Genomic DNA, 22,009 nt, shown 5'->3' with positions numbered 1-22,009 from the left:
CCGAGTGATTTTCAGCGTAGGAAAGGGATGGATTTGAACTGTTGTGTTATTTCCAGCACACTAGATACTTCACTTCACAATGTTGCACTGTACCTCAGCGGATGACCTCTGACAGCTGTTGACCTTTTGATTTCTCTCAGATGGATGATGTCATTGATGACATAATAAGTTTGGAATCCAGTTACAATGATGACATCATGGGACTGTCCTTGGACCCCGGACTGCAGATGGCCAACACGGTAGACACACGTTTGACTTGTTTCTATAACCTTATTCGTTTTTTACATCTTCAGCTCTTGTAAATACTAACGCGAGTATGTGGAAGGACATGTACACATCCAGATTTTGTGTAATAATAGTGCTGATTGGCACAAACACATGGGTTGTGCCAAACCATTCAGTAGTGACTGAAGGAGTTTTTAAGTGTTAATTTTAAGTAATTAATTTTTTTACTTGCAAAAACAGTAATAATACAATGAAATATAGATAGATAGATAGTCTTTATTGTCCCATAGGGATAATCATTTTCACACATTTCACAAATATGTATTTTATTTTTTTGATTTGTTAATAGTGAGAATTGGAACCTAAATTAAAGTGTGACCTGATTATTTTTATTTATTTTTTTAATTTTTTCCTAAAATAGTATTAATATAATAGTAATGCATGTTTTAATTTTGCCTGCAAAAAAAACCACTTGAAATATTGAATTAATTGTATCTTACTTCAATTGTATTTAGCCTAAAAAAGTTGCAGTAATATAATAGCAATAATTATGTATTTGTTACATTTTGCTGGCAAAGAAACAGTTAATATAATTAAATATTTATAATTTTATTTTGTTTTATTATACTTTTAACTATTTTGCTTGGAAAAAAAAGTAAACCGTTAATATAATAATAATAAAAAAATGTCATTGTATATTATTTTGCCTCCAAAAAATGTTTGCTCGCAAAAAACAGTTAATATAATGAAATATTTGTAATTGTATGTCTAATTTTATTTTGCTTCTAAAAAAAAAAAAAAAAAGTTACGGCATCTACCAGTAGGGGCTAACAATGCTAACCAGCCAAACCCTGATCTCTCGCTCCAAAAGTGACTCTATGTATGTATATATAGAAGTATGTATTCAAATTAGCAGTGACTTTTTTTATCGAGCTGCTGTTTTCCACAGACAGTTAATAGGGATTGAGAATGTCAAGCTTAAAAAAGGACAGGAAGAGTCTTGTGAAGCCATAATGCGCTTCACAATATGACACACTTCAGTAAAATGAGACTATGATATGTATATGGTCTTGTGTTTCTAGATTCCCGTGTCGGGGAACCTCTTGGACCTGTACAGTAACCCAGGGATGCCTCCTCCCGGACTCTCCATTAGTAACTCGTGCCCTGCTAACCTGCCCAACATTAAAAGGGAATTCTCTGGTAAGTGTCGTTTATTTAACAACGGATGAGTCGATATTTTGAGGATGTGCTGGAATGTGATGAACTTTGCTGAAATGTCATGTGAATGGTGATATGACTTATTCTCATATGCTACACACAGTTACTCCATCTCCAGCGATGATGCACATGATGGACAAGCCCAGCTCCTGTAGCAACTTCGAGAACTATCAGAGGCCTGAAGGGTTTCCTGTGGGTGCGTTCAACGGCTCCTCTCCTTTCCTGCATGACTGGGCCATCTCTGGAACATAATAACAGTTTAATGGATTTGATTTACACATGAACATGCTCATTTTAAGTACATAAGATGTGTAAAGTTAAATGTGTGTATGTGCGTATATATTTAATTTCATGATCTAATCTAATTAATTACGTGATGTGCCAATTAAATAATCGCACATCAAATTTGGCTGAGAAATTACCCCCAAAAAGAAAAGTCATTTAAATGAGAAAAGCATCAAACATTTGATTCATCAATTAATTTATTACACACATCACTTTTAGGCAACAACGGTCATGATTTTGAATTGGTATTTAGATATATTTACAGACAAAAACAGTTTTGGTTACCAACATTCATAATATCGTTCATTTTTGGACAAACTATCCCCAAAATATGACTCTTTTTTTTATGAAGTGATACTCTAAATAAGAAACTAAAACTGCCATTAGGTGACGACGGTAAATGAGTAAGTCATTGAATAATTCATTAGATTCGTTCTAACGGCTGATTCATTCAGGAACAGTGTTGGGGGAGTTACTTTTAAAAGTAGTGTACTCTTGTAGTACACTACTTTAGTGTAAAGTAGTGTAGCTCGTAACTCTTAAAAAAAGTAATCCGTTACTTTACTTAGTTACCCCCTGTGGAAAGTAACTTTTTACATTACTCGTTACTTTTATGTTGCTTGACTGGGCAGAACCCAATATCTGTTCCTAAATGTGCGACACATCGCGTGTCACACATCGCCGATCGCGTCTTGATAGCCTAGGACAAAATGATATAGAAGATAAGCTTAGTTTTCCGGACACACGACTCACTCTATCAAGGGAGGCATAATGCATTTATCAAAAAAAATTATATTTATGAAGAAATGGCTAGGCATATGCCTAGCAGTGTTAATTTAGTTGACGAATAATTTTCGTCATTATTTTTGTCAATGACATTTTTTCACAGACGAAACCGAGATGATAACTAAATAAAAACCAGACGAAAAACTAAAATCTATTGACATTTTTGTTAGGGACGATTTGGGAAGAGATCAGTCAGAACTGATGTCCGGCTGATTTCATGGTGGATGCGCACATTTGAGTCGTAACGTGCTGCTCTACCCGGCGTGACTAGAGTTGGCATGCGCTTGATGCATGTCTCATAAAACTATGAAAAACTGTATCAAAAATGTAAACGTCTGTGAGAAAGAGAAGAGCAGACATATGGATAGATCTGAATAAGAGTGGCGACGCGGTAGTACGGTTTTCTGTGCGCACACAGACCGCTATACTGAACTGAGCTCTCTTTCGCATCTGAATGGTAGTGGGAATACCTCCATCCCTCAAAAGTTACCGTTGGCTGCTTCTCGCTTGCCTTGATTGCTCTGTCACATACCGTGTGGATCTTGGACTATTGCGCAAGCTCGCAGCGGAGAAGGCAGTGTCGCTGTCAAATCTGTCCCTGGGAAAAGTAACATTGCGGTGAATTGAAAAAGGAACTACCGTATTTTCCGGACTATAAGTCGCTCCGGAGTATAAGTCGCATCAGTCAAAAAATGCGTCATGAAGAGGAAATAAACATATATAAGTCGCACTGGACTATAAGTCACATTTATTTAGAAATTTATTTCACAAAATCCAAGACTAAGAACAGACATTTAATCTGGAAAGGCAAGTTATTCAGCTCCACAATAGCACACAGAACAACAGGCTGAATAGGTGTCCGGTGTGTTATCGTAACACATTAACTGTTATTCAGCGACACAACAGCATAAAGAACATAAAGAGGCTGAATAGGCTAAATTAACATTAGCCAGCGAGTCCAACAAGTTACCGGTAAGCAAGTTCACCAAGCTCCCGATCTCATTCCACAACACTGAATCCATTGAGTTCTTCCTCGGTGTCGCTTCTGAACAACTCCGCTAACTAGAGCGCCCTCTCGCGGCTGTAGACGGTAATGTTTTCTCTCTGTTCATCTCAGTCTGAATTAATTTTTATGTATAAGTCGCACCTGACTATAAGTCGCAGGACCAGCCAAACTATGAAAAAAAGTGACTTATAGTCCGGAAAATACGGGTACGTTTTTTAGTTACACTTTGAAAATTACAAATTTTCAGTAGTAGCGCGTTACACTACTTTTTACCTGGAAAAAGTAGTTACGTTACTGTAACGCGTTACTTTGTAGTTAGGGACGCGTAATGCGTTACACACAACACTGTTCAGGAATGAAGTAAACGGCTCTCTTTATGAATGGGTCATTGAACCAGTGGTTCACTCGATTGATTTGGTCAGAACACTGATTCATTCATAAAGCTCTGGCTTTACAGGTGGTATTTTTGTTGGAAAAAATTAGCAAAAATAGGCAATATTGTGACTTATGGCTCGTTTCCACCAAGCGGTACGGTACAGTGCGATTCGTGACGGTAAACCCTGATCCGGCTTGCGTTTCCACCGCCAATGGTGCCATTACTTGATAGACGTGGTGTATGCCGGAAAGTAGCGACCGACGTCATTCTCGCGCGAAGAAGAAAGCGACACAGTAAACAATGGAGGACATACCGCAGATCTTGTTCTTGCTTTGTCGCAAGACAAAAAAACATTGTGTTGTCATTCCCTTGTAGCACGTGCAAGTGGCGATTTTCTGTCAACCAATCAACGATCTGCAGTGAGTCTAGCTCCACCCTTCAGGGACTGGACTACTGTGCTAGGCACCACAACGGAGGGTCCCAAAAGAGTGGTGCGGTTTGGTATTTTGGTACCATTCCCAACTTCTGAGCACCGAAACAGAAATGATTGTGTACTGTACTGTACCGTTACACTCGCTGGAAACGAGCCGTAAAATATATCACAATATCGACTTCTTATTTATTGAGCTGTTGTATTAAATCAATGTCACATTTGCACAAATAAGAAACACCATGGCAGGTGGGCACTGAGAACGCGGGACAATGATGACGATACATAAGAGCGTAGGCGCTAAAGCTGCTGTGGATCCGCTTCCCAAAACACTGTAACTGGCAGATTTGAAGAAAATTACTGTCATTTGTCAAATTGTTAAATTAATGACGGACAGATGCATTCGTAATACCAACATTTTTATCATGTAAGCTTTATGGTACACCTCAATTTATCGCAATTTATAATGTTATTATTAATTAGTGAGCCTAGAAATGGCTTGGGTATGCAGAGCATGGTATTTTATTCCAAGTGCAGCCAAAAAGAAAATCGTTGGTCATATTCTGTAGAGGAAGTGATCTAGATTTTGTGGAAAAGAGATTTGGGTTGGAGAAAATAAGTCGACTGCAGTGACATTTCAAGGGTGCCAATTTCACATCTGTGAAATAAATAAAGTCCTGCTTTCAGTTTCTCCTCTCACCTCCCTTTGTCTTTTTTAGGGGCAGAAGTTCGCGCTCTCGCGAAGGAAAGGCAAAAAAAGGACAACCATAACTTAAGTGAGTTTCAAAACAAGACGGAAGCAATTACCAAAGACAGTCATTTTGACTCGTCCCTCAGTTTGCAAAAATAAGAAAAAATTGCAACGTTTTTTGTCTGTGTCCCACACACTCTGTAAGTGAACCCTAAATGTGTTTTGTGTAGTATAACATGCATGTTTCGTCCGTTTCAGTTGAGAGGCGACGGAGATTCAACATCAACGATCGAATCAAAGAGCTGGGGACCATGATTCCGAGATCAAATGACCCGTAAGGACACTGATGCTCAGTGGATACGCAGTTACACATAAACCAGATGAATACATGCTATTATTGCTGCCGATGCTGTTCATAGAGAGTACTATCAGATGTGCTGTTGTCAGCTGAGGACGTGCTTGTGTTCCTCAGGGACATGCGTTGGAACAAGGGCACTATTCTTAAGGCCTCTGTGGATTACATCAGGAAACTTCAGAGAGAGCAGCAGCGCAGCAAAGAGCTGGAGAACCGTCAGAAGAAGCTGGAGCACGCCAACCGTCACCTGATCCTGCGGATACAGGTCAGTTCAGACAGACCCCAGCCTGGACAACACCGCGGCCGGTACACCATCTAGAGAAACAGCACTTTGACCAGAATCACCCTTGTGGAAAAGAGTACTTATTATATACTTTAAAAGAATATACTCCACCCTTGTGCTTCAATTTTAAAAAGTTAGAGAGAGAGAGAGAGAGAGAGAGAGAGAGAGAGAGAGAGAGAGAGAGAGAGAAAATATATATTTTATAAAACATGTTGAACTCTAAAACTGCTAGAAAATCAAAGTCATAAATCTAAACAAGTCGTGTTCCAAATTTGAGAAAGCCTTGCCAACAGAATGAAAGCCGGTCAACAAAGATTGCGTCATTTTATAGTTAAATGGCCCTGGAATTAAAAATTGCAGTTTTAATAGGTTTCAATGGGGATATTTTGGTCCTTTAGGTCCTGAGTGGAACTATTTTGTGTACCTAGTGCAATTATTACTTATTTATTTTGTAAATGAAATGGAGGTGAAATAGTAAAATTCCAATAAAAAATACACACCTGTGCCAAAATTTATGAAGTTGGCATTAACACAGGCAAAATCATAAAAAAATCTAAACTGAAAAAGAAAAAAAAATTCTTAAAGTAACTCAAGGGTTAAGTGTTCCTAAATGCAAGTTAATAAAATGAAAATGTATTATAGTTTAAAATTATATTAAATTAAATTAGCTGTACTTTTTTATTAAATTAAAAAAGCTAGTACTAGCTTTTTAACACAATTAAGTACATCTTTATTTCATAATTCTATTTTTTTATTATTAATATATGGTTAAAGTGTACTGCCGCATGTACTGACAAGCATTAATGTAAACTAAAATATACTTAAATGTAATTTCTATTGAAACTTGTATGACATGTATTATAATCATGTATATTTGTAATTTCATGGGCTGTCAATTTAATGCGTTCATTTAATTAATTAGTTATGGAAAAATAACACGTTCAAATAATTTAGAGCACCTGTCCTGCCCCAGATCTATGTAGCTAATCATTTACATTTCATTCAGGCAACAACTCAGGCAAGAATCACTCTAGAATTCAGGATGTCAGTGCAACGATTCCCCTGTATGGGTTTTTGTCTCATATTTACTGAATATCATCTGACATAGTTAAGCAATGTCACACGAGTGCTGTTTTTATTCCGATTAGCACGAATGCTAATTCTATACATTTCATTCATTCAATAATCCTTATATGACCTTCTTGGGTCATAGGGCTGGAGCCTATCCCAGTTTCTTAGTCCAAAGGCAGGGGAAAGCACCCTGGACAGATGGACAGTCCATCACAGGGAAACACACACACACACACACACACACACACACACACACACACACCGGGGATCTTCTTGTTGTGAGGCATCAGCGCTAACACTGAGCCACCGTTCTTCCCTGATTTTACACAACACTTCAATAAATAAGAAGTTAATATTATGTTATATTTTAGACACAATACTGTCCGTTTTTTCCAACAAAAATATTACCTACAGTATAAAGCCAGAGTTGAACTGTCGTGCGTCTCTGAGCTACACACAGCGGCGTTTCGTTTCTGAATTAATCCGCGGTTTGAGCGAATCAGTCGGGTGAACCAATGATTCAATGGCCCGTTCATAAAGAGAGCCATTAGGTGTGTTCAACTTGAAATGGTGCTGCGCAGAGCGAACGGTATGTGACATCAAAGTACCGCGAGAGAGCGAATCGAATGCATACAGAGCCTCTTTAATCGCTCTCACGGTACTTTAATGTCATACAGGTGAATCGATTCTCGAAAAATTTGAATATCGTGCAAAAGTTAATTTATGTCAGTAAATCAACTTAAAAGGTGAAACTAATATATTATATAGACTCATTACATGCAAAGTGAGATATTTCAAGCCTTTATTTGTTATACCGTATTTTCCGGACTATAAGTCACACTTTTTTTCATTGTTTGACTGGTCCTGCGACTTATAGTCAGGTGCGACTTATATATCAAAATTAATTCAGACTGAGATGAACCGAGAGAAAACATTACCGTCTACAGCCGCGAGAGGGCGCTCTAGCTAGCGGAGTTGTTCAGAAGCGACACCGAGGAGGAACTCAATGTATTCAGTGATGACGAGTGAGATCGGGAGCTTGGTGAACTTGCTTACCGGTAACTTGTTGGACTCGCTGGCTAATGTTAATTTAGCCTATTCAGCATCCCAGGTATATGTTCTTTATGCTGTTGTGTAGCTGAATAACTGTTAATGTGTTACACTAACATGCCGGACACCTATTCAGCCTGTTGTTCTGTGTGCTGTTGTGGAGCTGAATAACTTGCCTTTCCAGATTAAATGTTTGTTCTTGGTCTTGGATTTTGTGAAATAAATTTCTAAATAAATGCGACGTATAGCCCAGTGGGACTTATATATGTTTATTTCCTCTTTATGACGCATTTTTTGACTGATGCGACTTATACTCCGATAATATGTACGGTAATTGTGATGATTATGGCTAACAGTTTATGAAAACCCCAAATTCAAAATTAGAATATTGTGAGAAGGTTTTCATAAGCTGTAAGCCATAATCATCAAAATTATAACAAATAAAGGCTTGAAATATTTCACTTTGCATGTAATGAGTCTATATAATATATTAGTTCCACCTTTTAAGTTACATTACTGAAATTAATGAACTTTTGCACAGTATTCAAATTTTTGGAGTTTCACCTGTTGACTGATCTGTCTGTGCAGCGCCGCTTCAAGCCGAACACACCTAATGACTTCATTCCTGAATGAATCAGCCATTTGAACAAATCGAAGGGATGAATGATTCAATGACTTACTCATTTAGACATTTACCGCCTGTAAATGTTACCGCCTGTTTAGTTACTTATCTTAAGTATCATTTCATTAAAAAAGTGATTTCATATTTTGGGGATAGTTTGCCCAAAAATTATGATTATGTTTATTTACATTTCCTCACTCTCGTGTCGTCTTATACCTGTATGACTTTCTTTCTTTTGCAGAACATAGAAGATATTATGAAGAATGTTGGTAACCAAAACTGTTTTTGTCTGTAAATATATCTAAATATCAATTCAGATTTAAAAAAATCATGGCCGTTGTAGCCTAAAAGTTTGTGTAATAAATTCTGTTGAACCAAATAAAATATTTCTTTCTAAAGCTACATTTTGTAATGTCTATTTGATGCTTTTCTCATTTAACACAATAATGACTTGAGATAATTTTTTGCGATTAGTTAGATTAATTATTCGGCACATCATGTAATTAATTAGATAAAAAAATGTAATCACTTGACGGCCCTAGTAATTAAACATTTGTATGAATGAAGTTGCAATTTAGTACATTTAAAATATATTAACTTTAAATATGGAATAACACACTACAGTTTAAATTATAATCAAGTACTTTACATGTGCTTTACTATGTTAGTCAACACATCAAAATAAGCGCACTTCTCATGAAAAAATATTATTAAAACAATTATTTTAAAGGCACAATATGTAAAGTTTTTGGATTAAAATATCCAAAAACCACTAGAACAATATTATATATTTTGTTGATGTGTGTACTACTTACATTTTCACAAATGTTTCAAATGTTTAAATCCAGAGAAATCAGCTATTTTAACCAGTGTAACGGTCAGTGTCATTGTGCCGCAATGCGTCCGCGTTACCCTTGATTTCCGTTTTACTTTTGTAGAAACCATTAAAACCCAAAAAATGCTTGAATATATTATGTTTTACTAGACAGGTCAACAACTGTTTGGATACATTTATCGCCAGAAAAACGAATCATCGATATATACTCGCTCAACGTGGAAATTCTTATTGTTTGAATCTCTTGATTTACTGCGAGTAACATGTTTGTGCCTCAGAGACAACACTATTTTGTCAAGTGGCTAACATAGCGTAATCAGAACAAGCTTTATTTCTAGTAACAGTAATACAACATTTTCTCCAACCATACAATATATTTAAAAATGAATTGCATGCCATTTAGAAACACAAGTCGTACATCTTTTATTTATATGAAATTCTAATATCTAATAGCTTACTCAATGCAACCAAATACAGAAACGCGCTGCAAATACTCACGATGCAACCAAATACAGAAACGCACTGCTAATAATCACGATGCAACCAAATACAGAAACGCGAAGCTAATTCTCACAATGCAACCAAATAAAGAAACACACTGCAAATACTCACAATGCAACCAAATACAGAAACGCGAAGCTAATTCTCACAATGCAACCAAATACAGAAACGCGAAGCTAATTCTCACAATGCAAGCAAATACAGAAACGCGAAGCTAATTCTCACAATGCAACCAAATACAGAAACGCACTGCTAATACTCACGATGCAACCAAATACAAAAAAACGCTGCTAATACTCACTACGCAAACAAATACAGAAACACGCTGCAAATAATCACAACACAAACAAATACAGAAACGCACTGCTAATATCAAGCGTAGCGTTAGTTCTGGCAGGTCACGTTAATCAAGCTTGCATCAGCTGACTCTCAGCTGATCCACGTCTACCTAAAGGAATACGACGCCTATCACTGCATACATATATAAGCTCCTTCAGTATTATCAGCTGCTATCGTGTTTCTCGGGAGCTCATTACCCTCCTCCCTCCCCAGCTCCACCTCTCATCCAGTCAGGATTTGTCGTTCTGATTCCCCTTTGAATCAGACTAAATTCTTGAATTATGTTGCACATTCAAATATTGACTTTAATGATATCTGCAATACATTCATGTTGCTGTTCTCCCTGCTGCTCTCCCTGCCCTTATCTATGCTCGGCTGCATGGATGCGCAGGGAGTTCTCGCCCAGAACAGAACCAAACCGCCAATCCAAACTATATGCTAATGGTCATCCGTATTTGATGATAGTGGTCCTGACAGAAACTCACAACACAACCAAATAGAAAAACGCGCTGCTAATACTCACAACGCAACCAAATACAGAAGCGAACTGGAAATACTCAACGCATATACAATCAGGAATCATGATGTTAAAATAAACAAAATTGTGAGTTGTGAGTATGTGCAGTGCATTTCTGTATTTGGTTGCGTAGCACATGTGTCGTTAAACTGATGATGTTTTCTTAATTTGCTGGTGTGTTATCTATTTGCATGTGTTTTCTTAAGTTGCAGCTCGTTGAGCTCTCTTGGCCACCGTAGATATTCTATAAAATATAAGAATAGTCAGTTTTGATTTCAATGTGGCTGTAAAGTTAATTACAGTTTATGTTACAGTTAATGTTTTGTTGTCTGTCCATTGCTCAATGTTAATCCAGGAGTTGGAAATGCAGGCTCGTGCTCATGGTCTGGCCGTCGCCTCGTCTACACTCTGTCCATCAGATCTAGCAGCCCGGGGCATAAAGCAGGAGACGGGCCTGGGGGACTGCAGCCAGGACATGTACCCGCACACGCACCCCTCTTGCCCTGGCATGGGCCGCTCCAGCACCCTAGACCTTAACGACGGTACAATCACCTTTAACGACTGCCACGGTACAGGCTCTAGCGCTTCTGCTGACACGGGGGCTTATGGTCTCATTTCTAAGGCAAATGCCGCTAAACTTGACGACATCCTGATGGACGACACATTGTCGTCTGTAGCAACAAGCGACCCACTTCTCACCTCCGTCTCGTCCGGAGCCTCGAATGACAGAAGCCGTAAGGACAGCGTGAACATGGAGGAAAACGAGCATGTTTGTTAGTACAGCGAAAACCTTCGTTTAGGGCCGCTGGTCGTTGCGTTTTTCCAATAACGCAACTGATGCTTGGGATTGCTGAAGAGGAAGCACGGCCCGTTTTGTCAAGTGCAAAGTAATATTATTTTTTTATGTTTACACTTTATTTTATTGTATTTTACCCGTATCCCATTTTGTCTACCCAAAATTCATTGTGGTATAATAATTCAGATTATGCTTAATATCACAATAATCAAGGTCAGTATCATAAAATGATTGATTTTTGTAACTTGGCATAGGTGTATTTAGAATATAATTGAATCAACGTTGGGATAATAGAGCGGTGCAGGGATGACGTCGAACCCAGAAGACTCATTTCTAGTTCCCTCGAGATTTTCCTATAGGTTTTTATGATAGGGTTTTTCAATGTATAAAATAAGGAAAACATAACTTGAAGATACTTTACTTAAAAATGCTTTACTTAGGATACCACTTAAGGCATTGTTCTACATGTGAATTACAAACACCCATACCGAAAAAGCTAAATTTGAAGCAGTTATGGTTATTTTTTGAAAATGTAAGTTTTTGACAAGTAACTAGATAAGACAGTTTGGGGTGTGAGTGAGTGCAGTGCACGTTTTTGAGCAAAATTTGCAAGTATCGTCAAGTTATGGTTACCTCAGACCTTATTTTACTCATAAATTGACAAACCCCATAGGAAAATATCAAGGGAACCAGCGGCAAATTAGTTTTCCGGATTCTGACGTCTTACCTGCACTCAATATAAAAGTGCACTCGAATGTTGATTCAATTTGGGTGGGGGGGTTGTACATTAGCATGTTTGCGCACAGTTTAGAAAAATATTTCTCTTTTATATATATATATATGTATATCCTTTTAAAGGAATAATTTAAGCATAATGCTTCCCTTTTATCATATGTAGATAATAGGCAACAGTTGCCCAGTAAACACAACCTCCCACGAGATGCACTTGAAAAGATTAAAAAGAATAATTGAAAATTATGTTAAAGGTTGTGTAGGTCAGAATTGTCTAAAGAACTTTTTTTCAAATTGGCTTAAACTGTCTTTATATACCAATACATAATTAAAATGTAAGTACTTTGAAAAAGAGAGTATAAAAATTGAGTGACTATAGTGTATTTAATCTTCAAAAAACACAGCTCATTAATTCCTACCGGGACGAAACAAGTGATTGGCTTGCGCGACTGTCACTCTCCGTCGCCATGACAATGAAAACGCACTTAACCACTAGATGTCTAGACAAAGTGTGTTTGCTATCAGGATGACCCGAAACAGCTGACTTATTTCACTCAATTATTAATCAATGCCAATATTCTCTCAGTATTAATTTATTCACGTTTTTGAGAATTTCACTTAGATTTGTTACATTTAATCTTTCATAGATTTGTGGAATAATCTTTAAATAATACCAATCGATCTGAAGAAATACCAAGTTGATGCAGGCGAATGAGTCCTTAAGGCAACCTGCTGACAATAACGTTGTTAACTACACGGCACAAGCTGATTGGTTCATGTCGCAATGCAGCCAATGAGCTTGCTGCTCAACATTTAAATAGTTCCTCTGAAACCCTCCACCTTCCCCAGCTCCACCTGTATAGATCTGCTTTGCCTGTGTATGTATTGACAGTAGCAAGTCTTTGGACTTGCGTAGCAGATCTATTCCACCGAGACCAAATACATTAACATTGTCATATCCATTGCCATGCTAAACTCTTCAGAGAATTGTCATGCATGCGTGGAGAGACGGTTTTCACACAGCGTTTCCAACTGACTTTCAAATGTCCTGTGAAATGTGCCAAGCAATAAGCAATATTCAGATTTAACCCTGCAGTTTTCAGAACTGTTCTTGTCATCATATGCAGTGCCTATATAATTATGCAAACGGTGTTCACCTCATGCATTTCTTAAGATACCCAGAGGATGCATTTTAACGCAATGCATCGCATGAAATAATCCATAAGAATGTGAAGAAATCTATTAACACACATTTGATGCCTAAAGGAATAATCAAGTAATATTTCAAACTTCAGATTATATTACCCTTAAAAACTTTATCATTTTGATCTAACATTTTAATTATTAAATTCTGTTTGAATATGCCATACATTGTAAATAAAATGCTCCAGGTTTTCTGTTGTATTTTTTTTTTTTTTTTTATGTATATAAAATTATGGAGAAAGATCTGGGATTTTTTATGTTTTGTATTGGCAAAAACACTGGAAGAAAGATCATACCTTAAAAAAAAAAAAAAAACATTTTATATTTTGTTCTAACATTTGGTATTTGTAAAATACCAAAACGTATTTTGTTTGGGTTTTTTAATTCTTACACGGTGTAAATGACTGACTATGTTTGTAATAATAAGCTGTACTGTTACTGTATATTTCTACTGTTTGAAAGTGCTCAACTCAGATGTACTGATGTTTGCCTTTGAGTAGCATCCAATTTGTGCCACTATAATGATCATGTAGATGAAACTATAACGTGTTGTTTCATAGAACTATGCAAAGATAACTTTCAGTTGAGAAATCAACCCGTTTCATGGAAAGATGTTGTAAGAGTTTAGTGTAGGTAACATAGTCAGATCACTGTAAAGTGCCTTATATTACAAACCTGCAACTTAAAGCAATAGTTCACACCAATCATTTACACATCCTCGTGTCAATCCAAACCTGTGTGACCTGTAAAAAAAAAAGAGATGTTTAGCAGAGAGTTCACGCTGCTCTTTTCCACACAGTGAAAGTCAATGGGGACTGGGATTTTTAGTTTCCAAAAAGGACAGTTAAACCTAAATGTATTTAAGTGGCTTTGGAGCACAGACGGTAAAAAAAAGATGGATGACGTGTCTCCACTTCCTCCCACTGGAGAACAATGAAGCCAAAATATCCCAGAACTGGCCGTTGACGTGCCGAGTACGCCATTCGTAACACTTGGGCATACGTCAGCGTGATAAAAACTTCCTAAAATTACTTATTTTTTTTTAAGTGTTATTGTCACACGTCCCATTCGTTTTCATGGAGAGGGCGGGATTTATGACCTATCCTGCAGCGAGCCACCAGGGGGCGATCTAAATGCTTTGGCTTCACTTTTCTAGAGATGTGTGGAACACTTGGTTTGGAGCAACAAGAGAGTAAGGAAATGATCATTTTCATTTGTGTGTGAACTATCCCTTTAAATGAAGCGTTCTCTTCTATTTATGTGATTTTAGACTTAGTCTTAAACTGTGGAACCCAGCAGTCTCTTAGTAGGGTTCATTTAAACTTGGGTTCGACTCGAGACTTGATCGGTTTTGTATTCTGGCTTAAACCTGTGGTGTCTTGAAGCACTACACAACTTTCAAGAATAGTGTATAATATAAACTCCTTTGCCTACTAGACAAACTACTGAAAGTTGTCCTCTGAATGTAATGTTACACAGTGTTGACTACTAAAACGTTGCCAAATTCCAAGTGAAGTCTAAATATGCAGTGAAACTGTTACGTATCTCATTGTGGATTTATAGCAAAACTGGCTGTTGCAATTTTTTTTCTGAGCAATAATTCAGACAATCAGGTGACAGGTAAAGCACAAGGCTCCTGTATGAATGCATATGTATCAATGACGTCAATGAAAGGTGCCTTTAAAACAGGCTTCCATTGAACTTCAACCAAACATCTTTTAATAACAAATACAGATTGGTCTTACAGTTTTATAAAAGTGTCTTGGCTATAGTTAAAGACGGTTTTTGTTTTGTTAATATACTTTTGTATGATATTTGTTTAAGCTTAACCAAACATTATTTAAGAAAGGACTTACAATAGCTTGAGATGTAGATTTTTGGTTGAATTTATGAAGCATTTATTTCTTATGAATTCAACACTGGAAGACGGCCCACCTGTTGGGAAAGTCACCTTTCACTCAAACTGTTGTTTTGAAACGTGAGACTTCTACCGGGAAGCTTTATGAGGAAAGTAGCTGGTCACTTGTGTGACCATTTCATTGTTGGAATTCAAGCTTGGCAAGTGTATTGGGAATGAAAATGTTACAGACATTAAAATAAAACTGAGTGGTTTTCACAATTTCCGGAGTTTTTAATTCATGATATGGTGTATTTCATTGTGCATCTTGGTTTAAGAATGCAATCAGGCGTTTCCATTGTGTGATTGTGGTTTCATGGCAGTTTCGCAGTGTTCATCGCACCATCTCTTAAATGCTCGACACACAATGCTGTCTTCTAGGTCATTGAAGATTCCTGTAGGGTATAAAAAACGTTATATTAATTGTCTTTTAACTAATCATTTGATATAATGCACTTATTGTGTACATACATGTTTTTACATTGTACTTATAAAATACCTGCATATGTCATAATTTTGCTATAATTACCCTTCCCTTTACCTCTTAACCCGCTCTTAAACATGCCCATACCACCAAACCTTAACCGTGTCCGCCTCAACAGCATCTAAAGTGTTTTGAAATACAACATGGACCCAAAAAGTACATTGTACTTATTTTTTGATGCGAGTACATAGTCTTGTGAAAAAGAAAGTACACCCTTTTGAATTCTGCGGTTCACGTTGTCATGTAAATTAATGGCCAAAACGCATGAAAGGTTTTTATAGGGAGGTGGGAGCCTTTTTCTCCTGGTTTTGAAAGTTAGGGATGGAAGCGTTTGTCATTTTGTTTATTACCTGAATTCTGTGTTACTGTTTTGTTATTTATTTTGGCCTTGCCCCTAAATTTACGTTGCTCCTTATTTTTATTTATTTTTATATATATATATATATATATAAAAATTTATTTCTTGCACTATAAAAGTGTTTGGGTGTATTGTGAGTGAGAGCGGGACTTTTTTAAAAAGATAACAATTTGTAACAAGTGGGGGCTCGTCCGGGATTTGAACCCGGAACCTCTCATATACAGGCCTATTTTACCATGATTAGTTTTCTTCCACACCTAAAAGTGTCTGATAATGGAGGTAATGGAGCTAAAGTGTATTCAGCTGGCCTTGCGATCTCAACATGGCAGCTAGGATGTGTAGAGTAAAACAGCTAAGCCGAACATATGACTTTCAATAATACACTAATCTTTTCATCATCTTCAGTCTACATTCAAGGTGTCTTCAGAAGTTTTTTAGCTAGCGTTAGCATGATATTTGTGTATGATACCACAGCGGTGTTAGACACTGCACTGCCATCTATTTCAGCAGGATAATTTTATGTATAAATTACACTGATTGCAGTGAGTTTTAGAGAGCGGTTTTTACAATAATGAATCATCTTACCTGTTCAACAAATAAGAAGAATCTTGGGCATCACTACTCAGGATTTTATCTGTCAGCTAATCTTCCCACCTTGTGAAAGCGTACTGATTTTTATTTTTTTCTGTCAGGTTGAACAGACATATGTTGTCCCGGTTTTTTGTGTTCTGTCCTGGCTAAAGCTGTTCACGAAAATGTCCCTTTTCTTACCACATGCTCAAAACGAGCTTGCTTACCATTCACATGACTCTTTACAAAAACAAAATTTATTTCTTAAATGTGTAAAACTTTAACAATTAGCTCCAAACTACGGAATGCACCTTTAATGTTTGAGGGGGAAAAAGCTGTTCTATTTATATTTGACATACTTGCTCTTCCCAGTGCTGTCGGCAGAGGCATTCTCAGAAGTCCACCGGAGTGCTTGAGTCGCTCAGTAAGAGACTTCTGTACTAGATCCAGAGTGCAGTCTGAATGCCACACTGGAAGCTCTAGACTCTGCATACACACAATGATACGTCTTTTCTCCTCTTCTGTCAGAAAGCCCCTTTCATGAGCCACATAGACCATGAAGGCCATGTCAATGTTCACCGCTTCTCCATGCAAAAGCGCAGGAAGTACTTTCTGTATCAAAGAAACTCCAGTTAGATTAATTCTAGACTGTGATACACAATGTGCAACTTTAGTTTTAAGTCTTAATATGTAGAACCATTTCAAGCTCTGGACTGATGATATGGCCAAAGTCCACCAGCCTGTCCAGGTCATCCTCCCACAGGTTTGGGGCAAGCTCCTCCAGCATGGTTTCAATGGCCAGTCTAGTGGACACACACGCTGCATCCAAATGCACATTTTCATGGATTCTCGGTTGGAACCTTGAGTCCAACAAACTTCTGCCCTCCTTCTGCAAAAGTTCAAAGAGTCCTTTGTGTTTCATCAGCGCCATCTGTAGAGGATCACTAGTATTGGTGAAACAAGACCTCAATTAGACTTCAATAATGTCAGAATAAACTACCATTCAAAAGTCTGGGTTAGAATTGTCAAAAAGTACCGACTTCGGTACTGAAATTTAAAAAATGTGACGATACCAGCATTTCCCTCTAGCATTTTGAGCGCTGTTGTTGAACGGATTCTTAAACACCTCTGATTGGCCATTGTGTTGACGCGATCTACATATATGTCTGTGATTGGCCATTGTGCTCAACATATATGTCAGTGATTGGCCATTGTGTTGTCACGATCTACATATATGTCTCTGATTGGCCATTGTGTTGACGCGCTCAACATATATGTTTCTGATTGGCCATTGTGTTGACACGATCTACATATATTTTACACATATGTGTGTGTGTGTGTGTGTGTGTGTTTGTGTGTGTTTGTTTAAAAAAGCACTGATCTGGAGTAGCACTTGTAATTTCGTTGTGTTAATACACTGTATTTATGCAATGACAAATAAAGACTTGACTTGATATGTCTCTGATTGGCCATTGTGTTCACGCGCTCAACATATATATCTCTGATTGGCCATTGTGTTGATGCGCTCAACATACAGTATATCTGTGATTGGCTACAATGACAGCTTTGACACTCTTTACCGAGCGCTTTTACAGATACACACGGGAGCATCTAAAAGCAGAAGTCTATCAGCGGATCCCTATATATATGATGATAGACGCTACTTTTAAACGCTCCTGTTTGTATCTGTGTAAGCGTGAAACATGTTTTTGAAGCGTTGATCAAATGGCCAATCAGAGATGTATATGTTGAGCACAACACAATGGCCAATAAGAGACATATATGGTGAGCGCGTCAACACAATGGCCAATCAGAGACATATATGCTGAGCGCATCAACACAATGGCCAATCAGAGACATATATGGTGAGCGCGTCAACACAATGGCCAATCATAGACATATATGCTGAGCGCATAAACACAATGGCCAATCATAGACATACTGTATATATGTTGAGCGCGTCAACACAATGGCCAATCAGAGACGTATATGCTGAGCGCATCAACACAATGGCCAATCATAGACATACTGTATATATGTTGAGCGTGTCAACACAATGGCCAATCAAAGACGTATATGTTGAGCGCGTCAACACAATGGCCAATCATAGACATACTGTATATATGTTGAGCGCGTCAACACAATGGCCAATCAGAGACGTATATGCTGAGCGCATCAACACAATGGCCAATCAGAGACGTATATGCTGAGCGCATCAACACAATGGTTAATCAGAGACATATACTGTATGTTGAGCTCATCAATACAATGGCCAATCAGAGACATATACTGTATGTTGAGCTCATCAACACAATGGCCAATCAGAGACGTATATGTTGAGTGCGTCAACACAATGGCCAATCAGAGACATATATGATCAGAGGTGTTTAAGAATCCGTTTAAAAGTGCTCAAAATGCTAGAGTGAAATGCTGGTACCGTCACATTTTTACAATTTCAGTACAGACTTGGTACCGAAGTCGGTGTTTTAGACAACTGTATAAATACATTATAATTATAAATACATTAATTTACAAATGTGCACCTTCAACATCTCTGCCATTCCATTAGAAATATGGCGGCGTGGAAGAGTGCACAGGAAAGTCCTGTCCAGGAACGTTGCCACGGGGGGTATGTAGGACCCTAGCTTATTTTTACAGTTGGCAAAATTGACCCCCGTCTTTGCCCCTACACTGGCATCTATGTAAGCCAACAGAGTTGTAGGGACACGAATATACGGAGTGCGTCTGCGATACAGAGATGCGGCGAGACCCGCGATATCCAGGCACACGCCGCCACCAATAGCGATAATGGGCTCCGTCCGGCGGTCAATTCCAAATTTATGGACCTCCTCCAAGATACTGGTCACGAGTGCCATAGACTTGTTCTCCTCGGTTGTGGGTAAGTGAAGGATCTTGTACGTCACCCCTCTCGCTTCGAAATACGCTGCAACCCGAGAGCCGTAAAGATCATTAACGGTCTCGTCAATCACAATGAATCGCTTCATCACTTTGCTGTTGTTCTTGAGGGCTTGAATCTCCGTAGGGTTGGAGATATGGCCGAACATTAAGGTGTCATTGCTTGCATCCAGAAGCCTCTCACTTTGAATGACTCGATAGGTGAAGACGATTGGACTGACCACTGTCCATGTGACTCCATCTTCTGTGGAAGACTCATAACTGTGGAGGCAGGTTATCCATCATTTATTCAGTATAAGCTGCATATCACTAACAAAAACAAGTACACTTAAAACGATACTTGTGAAATGTATAGTTTACATTCATTTAATTGCATGTCAATTGCAGTTAAATGAGAATAGATTATATTTTAAAATGATAAATGCTGTTAGTTTAGAGGGCTTTTTTAACCTATAAGTGGGACTTTTGAAGGACTGGTTCAAGTTACTGCTGAATGTACTGACACGCATTTATGGTTTACTAAAATAAACGTTATTGTTAATTCTATTGAAACTTGTGTTTTTAGTGTAGGTTATTTGTAATTAAACATTTGTAATGAATACATTTCAACGTATATTAACTTGTAATAATGTTGAATAACAGTACAGTTAAAAATATATAAACAAGTATGTGCTTTAATACATTAATCAACATATTAAAATAAGTGAACTTTAAAGCATGACAAAAGAATATTAAAACATATATAAATAATTAGAAGTAAGAAACATAATCATGAAAGTGTGCTCTCTTTTAATATTATATTACATGCAAGTTCAGTTTTTAAAAATATAATATCATATATATTATGAAGTAGCTATATTACAAGTACAAATTCAATACAATTGAGTGCACTTATTTTTCACAAGGGATTGATTGTTGTATATTATAACACCGTGTTTTTTGCTCATATCGTTAACTACTTTTTGTACTATGTGCTGCTGTCTTACCATGTTTGTTGGGGGATAACATATTTATTTACATGGTAATACCATGTTATTTGAACACATACCTCTGTTTTAAAGGGTTTTGTTTTTCACATAATATTATGGTAAACCCATGATTTTGGACATAGGTGGTGCCATGTCATTCTTTGGAATACCATGTAAATATGGCATGTGAATATGATAATCATGGCCTATATTAAAGCATGGTACCAGCACCACTTTTGTAAGATACAAAATATGTATTAGACAACTGTTGAGAAAAGACTACAGACGGTAACACACACACACACACACTGTAAATTTGACCTCATACTTTCCAACTGTAAGGTTAGCTCTTAAAATAGAAAAGCATTCAAACATGAAGTAAGCCGCTCACTACAGACTTTAACGTTAACTGATTAAAGACATCATTATAAACCTGAGGAATAAGGGATGAAACATGTTTCTTATTCTTTCGTACTTTATTTACTATATTTGTATATTTGAAAAAATTAAAATGCTTCAGACGCTTATATTGCAGTAGGTCCAGGCTGAGAGAGTGGTAATTAATCGGTGTGTGTACTCACATCTTGGCGTCTGACGGCCGTCCCTCGACACACTCACAGTCTGCAGTCTGTCTGCTCCATGTAGAGTCCACACACACCAATCTGAATTCAGCCACATCATCATCACAGACACTGTCACTGATTTTTGAAGTATAAGACATATTGAAGGTGAAAAGTGAAAGTTGGCCTCTTGCCGACTCGTGCCAAGTGTACAACAGTAACTAAAGCCACTGCTGAGGTGACGGAGAGGGTGGAACTGGAGGCACACTATAAATAGATTCACATTAAAGGATCTGTATGGAGGGTGACATTGTTGGCAGCACTGTCGCCTCGCAGCAAGAAGTCTCCGGTTTGAGTCCTGGCTGAGACAGGAGGCCTTTTCTGGCTGAAGTTTTGTATGTTCTCAACATTGTAAAAAAAAAAAAAGAATCCTGTCATTTTTACAGAAAATTCTGTAAAAGTATTGGTACACCCCTGCAACAAGTAGTGCATAGAGTAGTGGCCAGAATAGATGTCTGGAGGGGATATTTGTTTTTTTATGAGCCTACAAGTTTGATTAAACCATCATATATATATGTATGTACATCAACTATAGCTGAGCCACAGCCATTGAATATGAATACCAACAGATGTCTTTCTGTATTACTGATGTAATTGGCACACATTACAGACTACAAAGAGTTTTTTTTTTTAGTTTTTTTTTTTATTCATGCAGGATAATTAGTTCCATTTGACAGACATTAATGGTTTACAGTTCACTGACTACACAGGCCGAGTCTGCTGGATCAGTAACATTTGAGGTTTATGAAGTGCTGCCCATATTGCCCTCCAGAGGGCATCAAAGTTGACTTTTTAAAAAATTTCATAAGTGCTGCAAAGATCACATTTTGAGGGCCAAACCTGTAAATTAGTATCACCCTGGTTAACCTGGGGAA

General features: G+C 37.6%; 2 protein-coding genes across 7 annotated transcripts in view; one reads left to right on the top strand and one right to left on the bottom strand.

The window, feature by feature from the left end:
• The window catches only part of mitfb (melanocyte inducing transcription factor b), an 81,432-nt gene extending 67,812 nt beyond the window's left edge, over positions 1-13,620 (top strand). For all 4 annotated transcript variants that reach the window (XM_079587520.1, XM_079587522.1, XM_079587521.1 and 1 more), the window contains 7 exons: positions 141-239; positions 1,308-1,425; positions 1,547-1,639; positions 5,046-5,102; positions 5,276-5,351; positions 5,490-5,637; positions 10,946-13,620. In XM_079587520.1, the coding sequence (XP_079443646.1) occupies positions 141-239; positions 1,308-1,425; positions 1,547-1,639; positions 5,046-5,102; positions 5,276-5,351; positions 5,490-5,637; positions 10,946-11,368 (1,014 nt within the window). In that variant the 3' untranslated portion in view covers positions 11,369-13,620. The remainder of the gene's footprint in view (positions 1-140; positions 240-1,307; positions 1,426-1,546; positions 1,640-5,045; positions 5,103-5,275; positions 5,352-5,489; positions 5,638-10,945) is intronic.
• On the bottom strand, positions 1,553-21,314 carry LOC306985359 (2-epi-5-epi-valiolone synthase). Of its 3 annotated transcripts, none has more exons than XM_079587525.1 (5): positions 21,096-21,314; positions 19,174-19,807; positions 17,328-17,561; positions 16,990-17,242; positions 1,553-1,684 (listed from the first exon to the last, which is right to left on the bottom strand). In XM_079587525.1, the coding sequence occupies exons 1-5, from the start codon at positions 21,233-21,235 to the stop codon at positions 1,614-1,616; spliced, it is 1,332 nt and encodes a 443-aa protein (XP_079443651.1). In that variant the 5' UTR covers positions 21,236-21,314; the 3' UTR covers positions 1,553-1,613. The 3 variants fall into 3 exon arrangements, with proteins under 3 accessions (XP_079443651.1, XP_079443650.1, XP_079443652.1); XM_079587524.1 differs by lacking the exon at positions 1,553-1,684 and adding an exon at positions 15,020-15,613; XM_079587526.1 differs by lacking the exon at positions 1,553-1,684 and adding an exon at positions 16,685-16,797.
• Between the last annotated feature and the right edge of the window lie 695 nt (positions 21,315-22,009).

Source organism: Phoxinus phoxinus (genome assembly GCF_949152265.1).
Source record: "Phoxinus phoxinus genome assembly, chromosome: 18".
NCBI classification, from domain to species: domain Eukaryota; kingdom Metazoa; phylum Chordata; class Actinopteri; order Cypriniformes; family Leuciscidae; genus Phoxinus; species Phoxinus phoxinus.
Note: the sequence above shows the minus strand (reverse complement) of the source record. Positions and strands in the feature narration are given on the sequence as shown.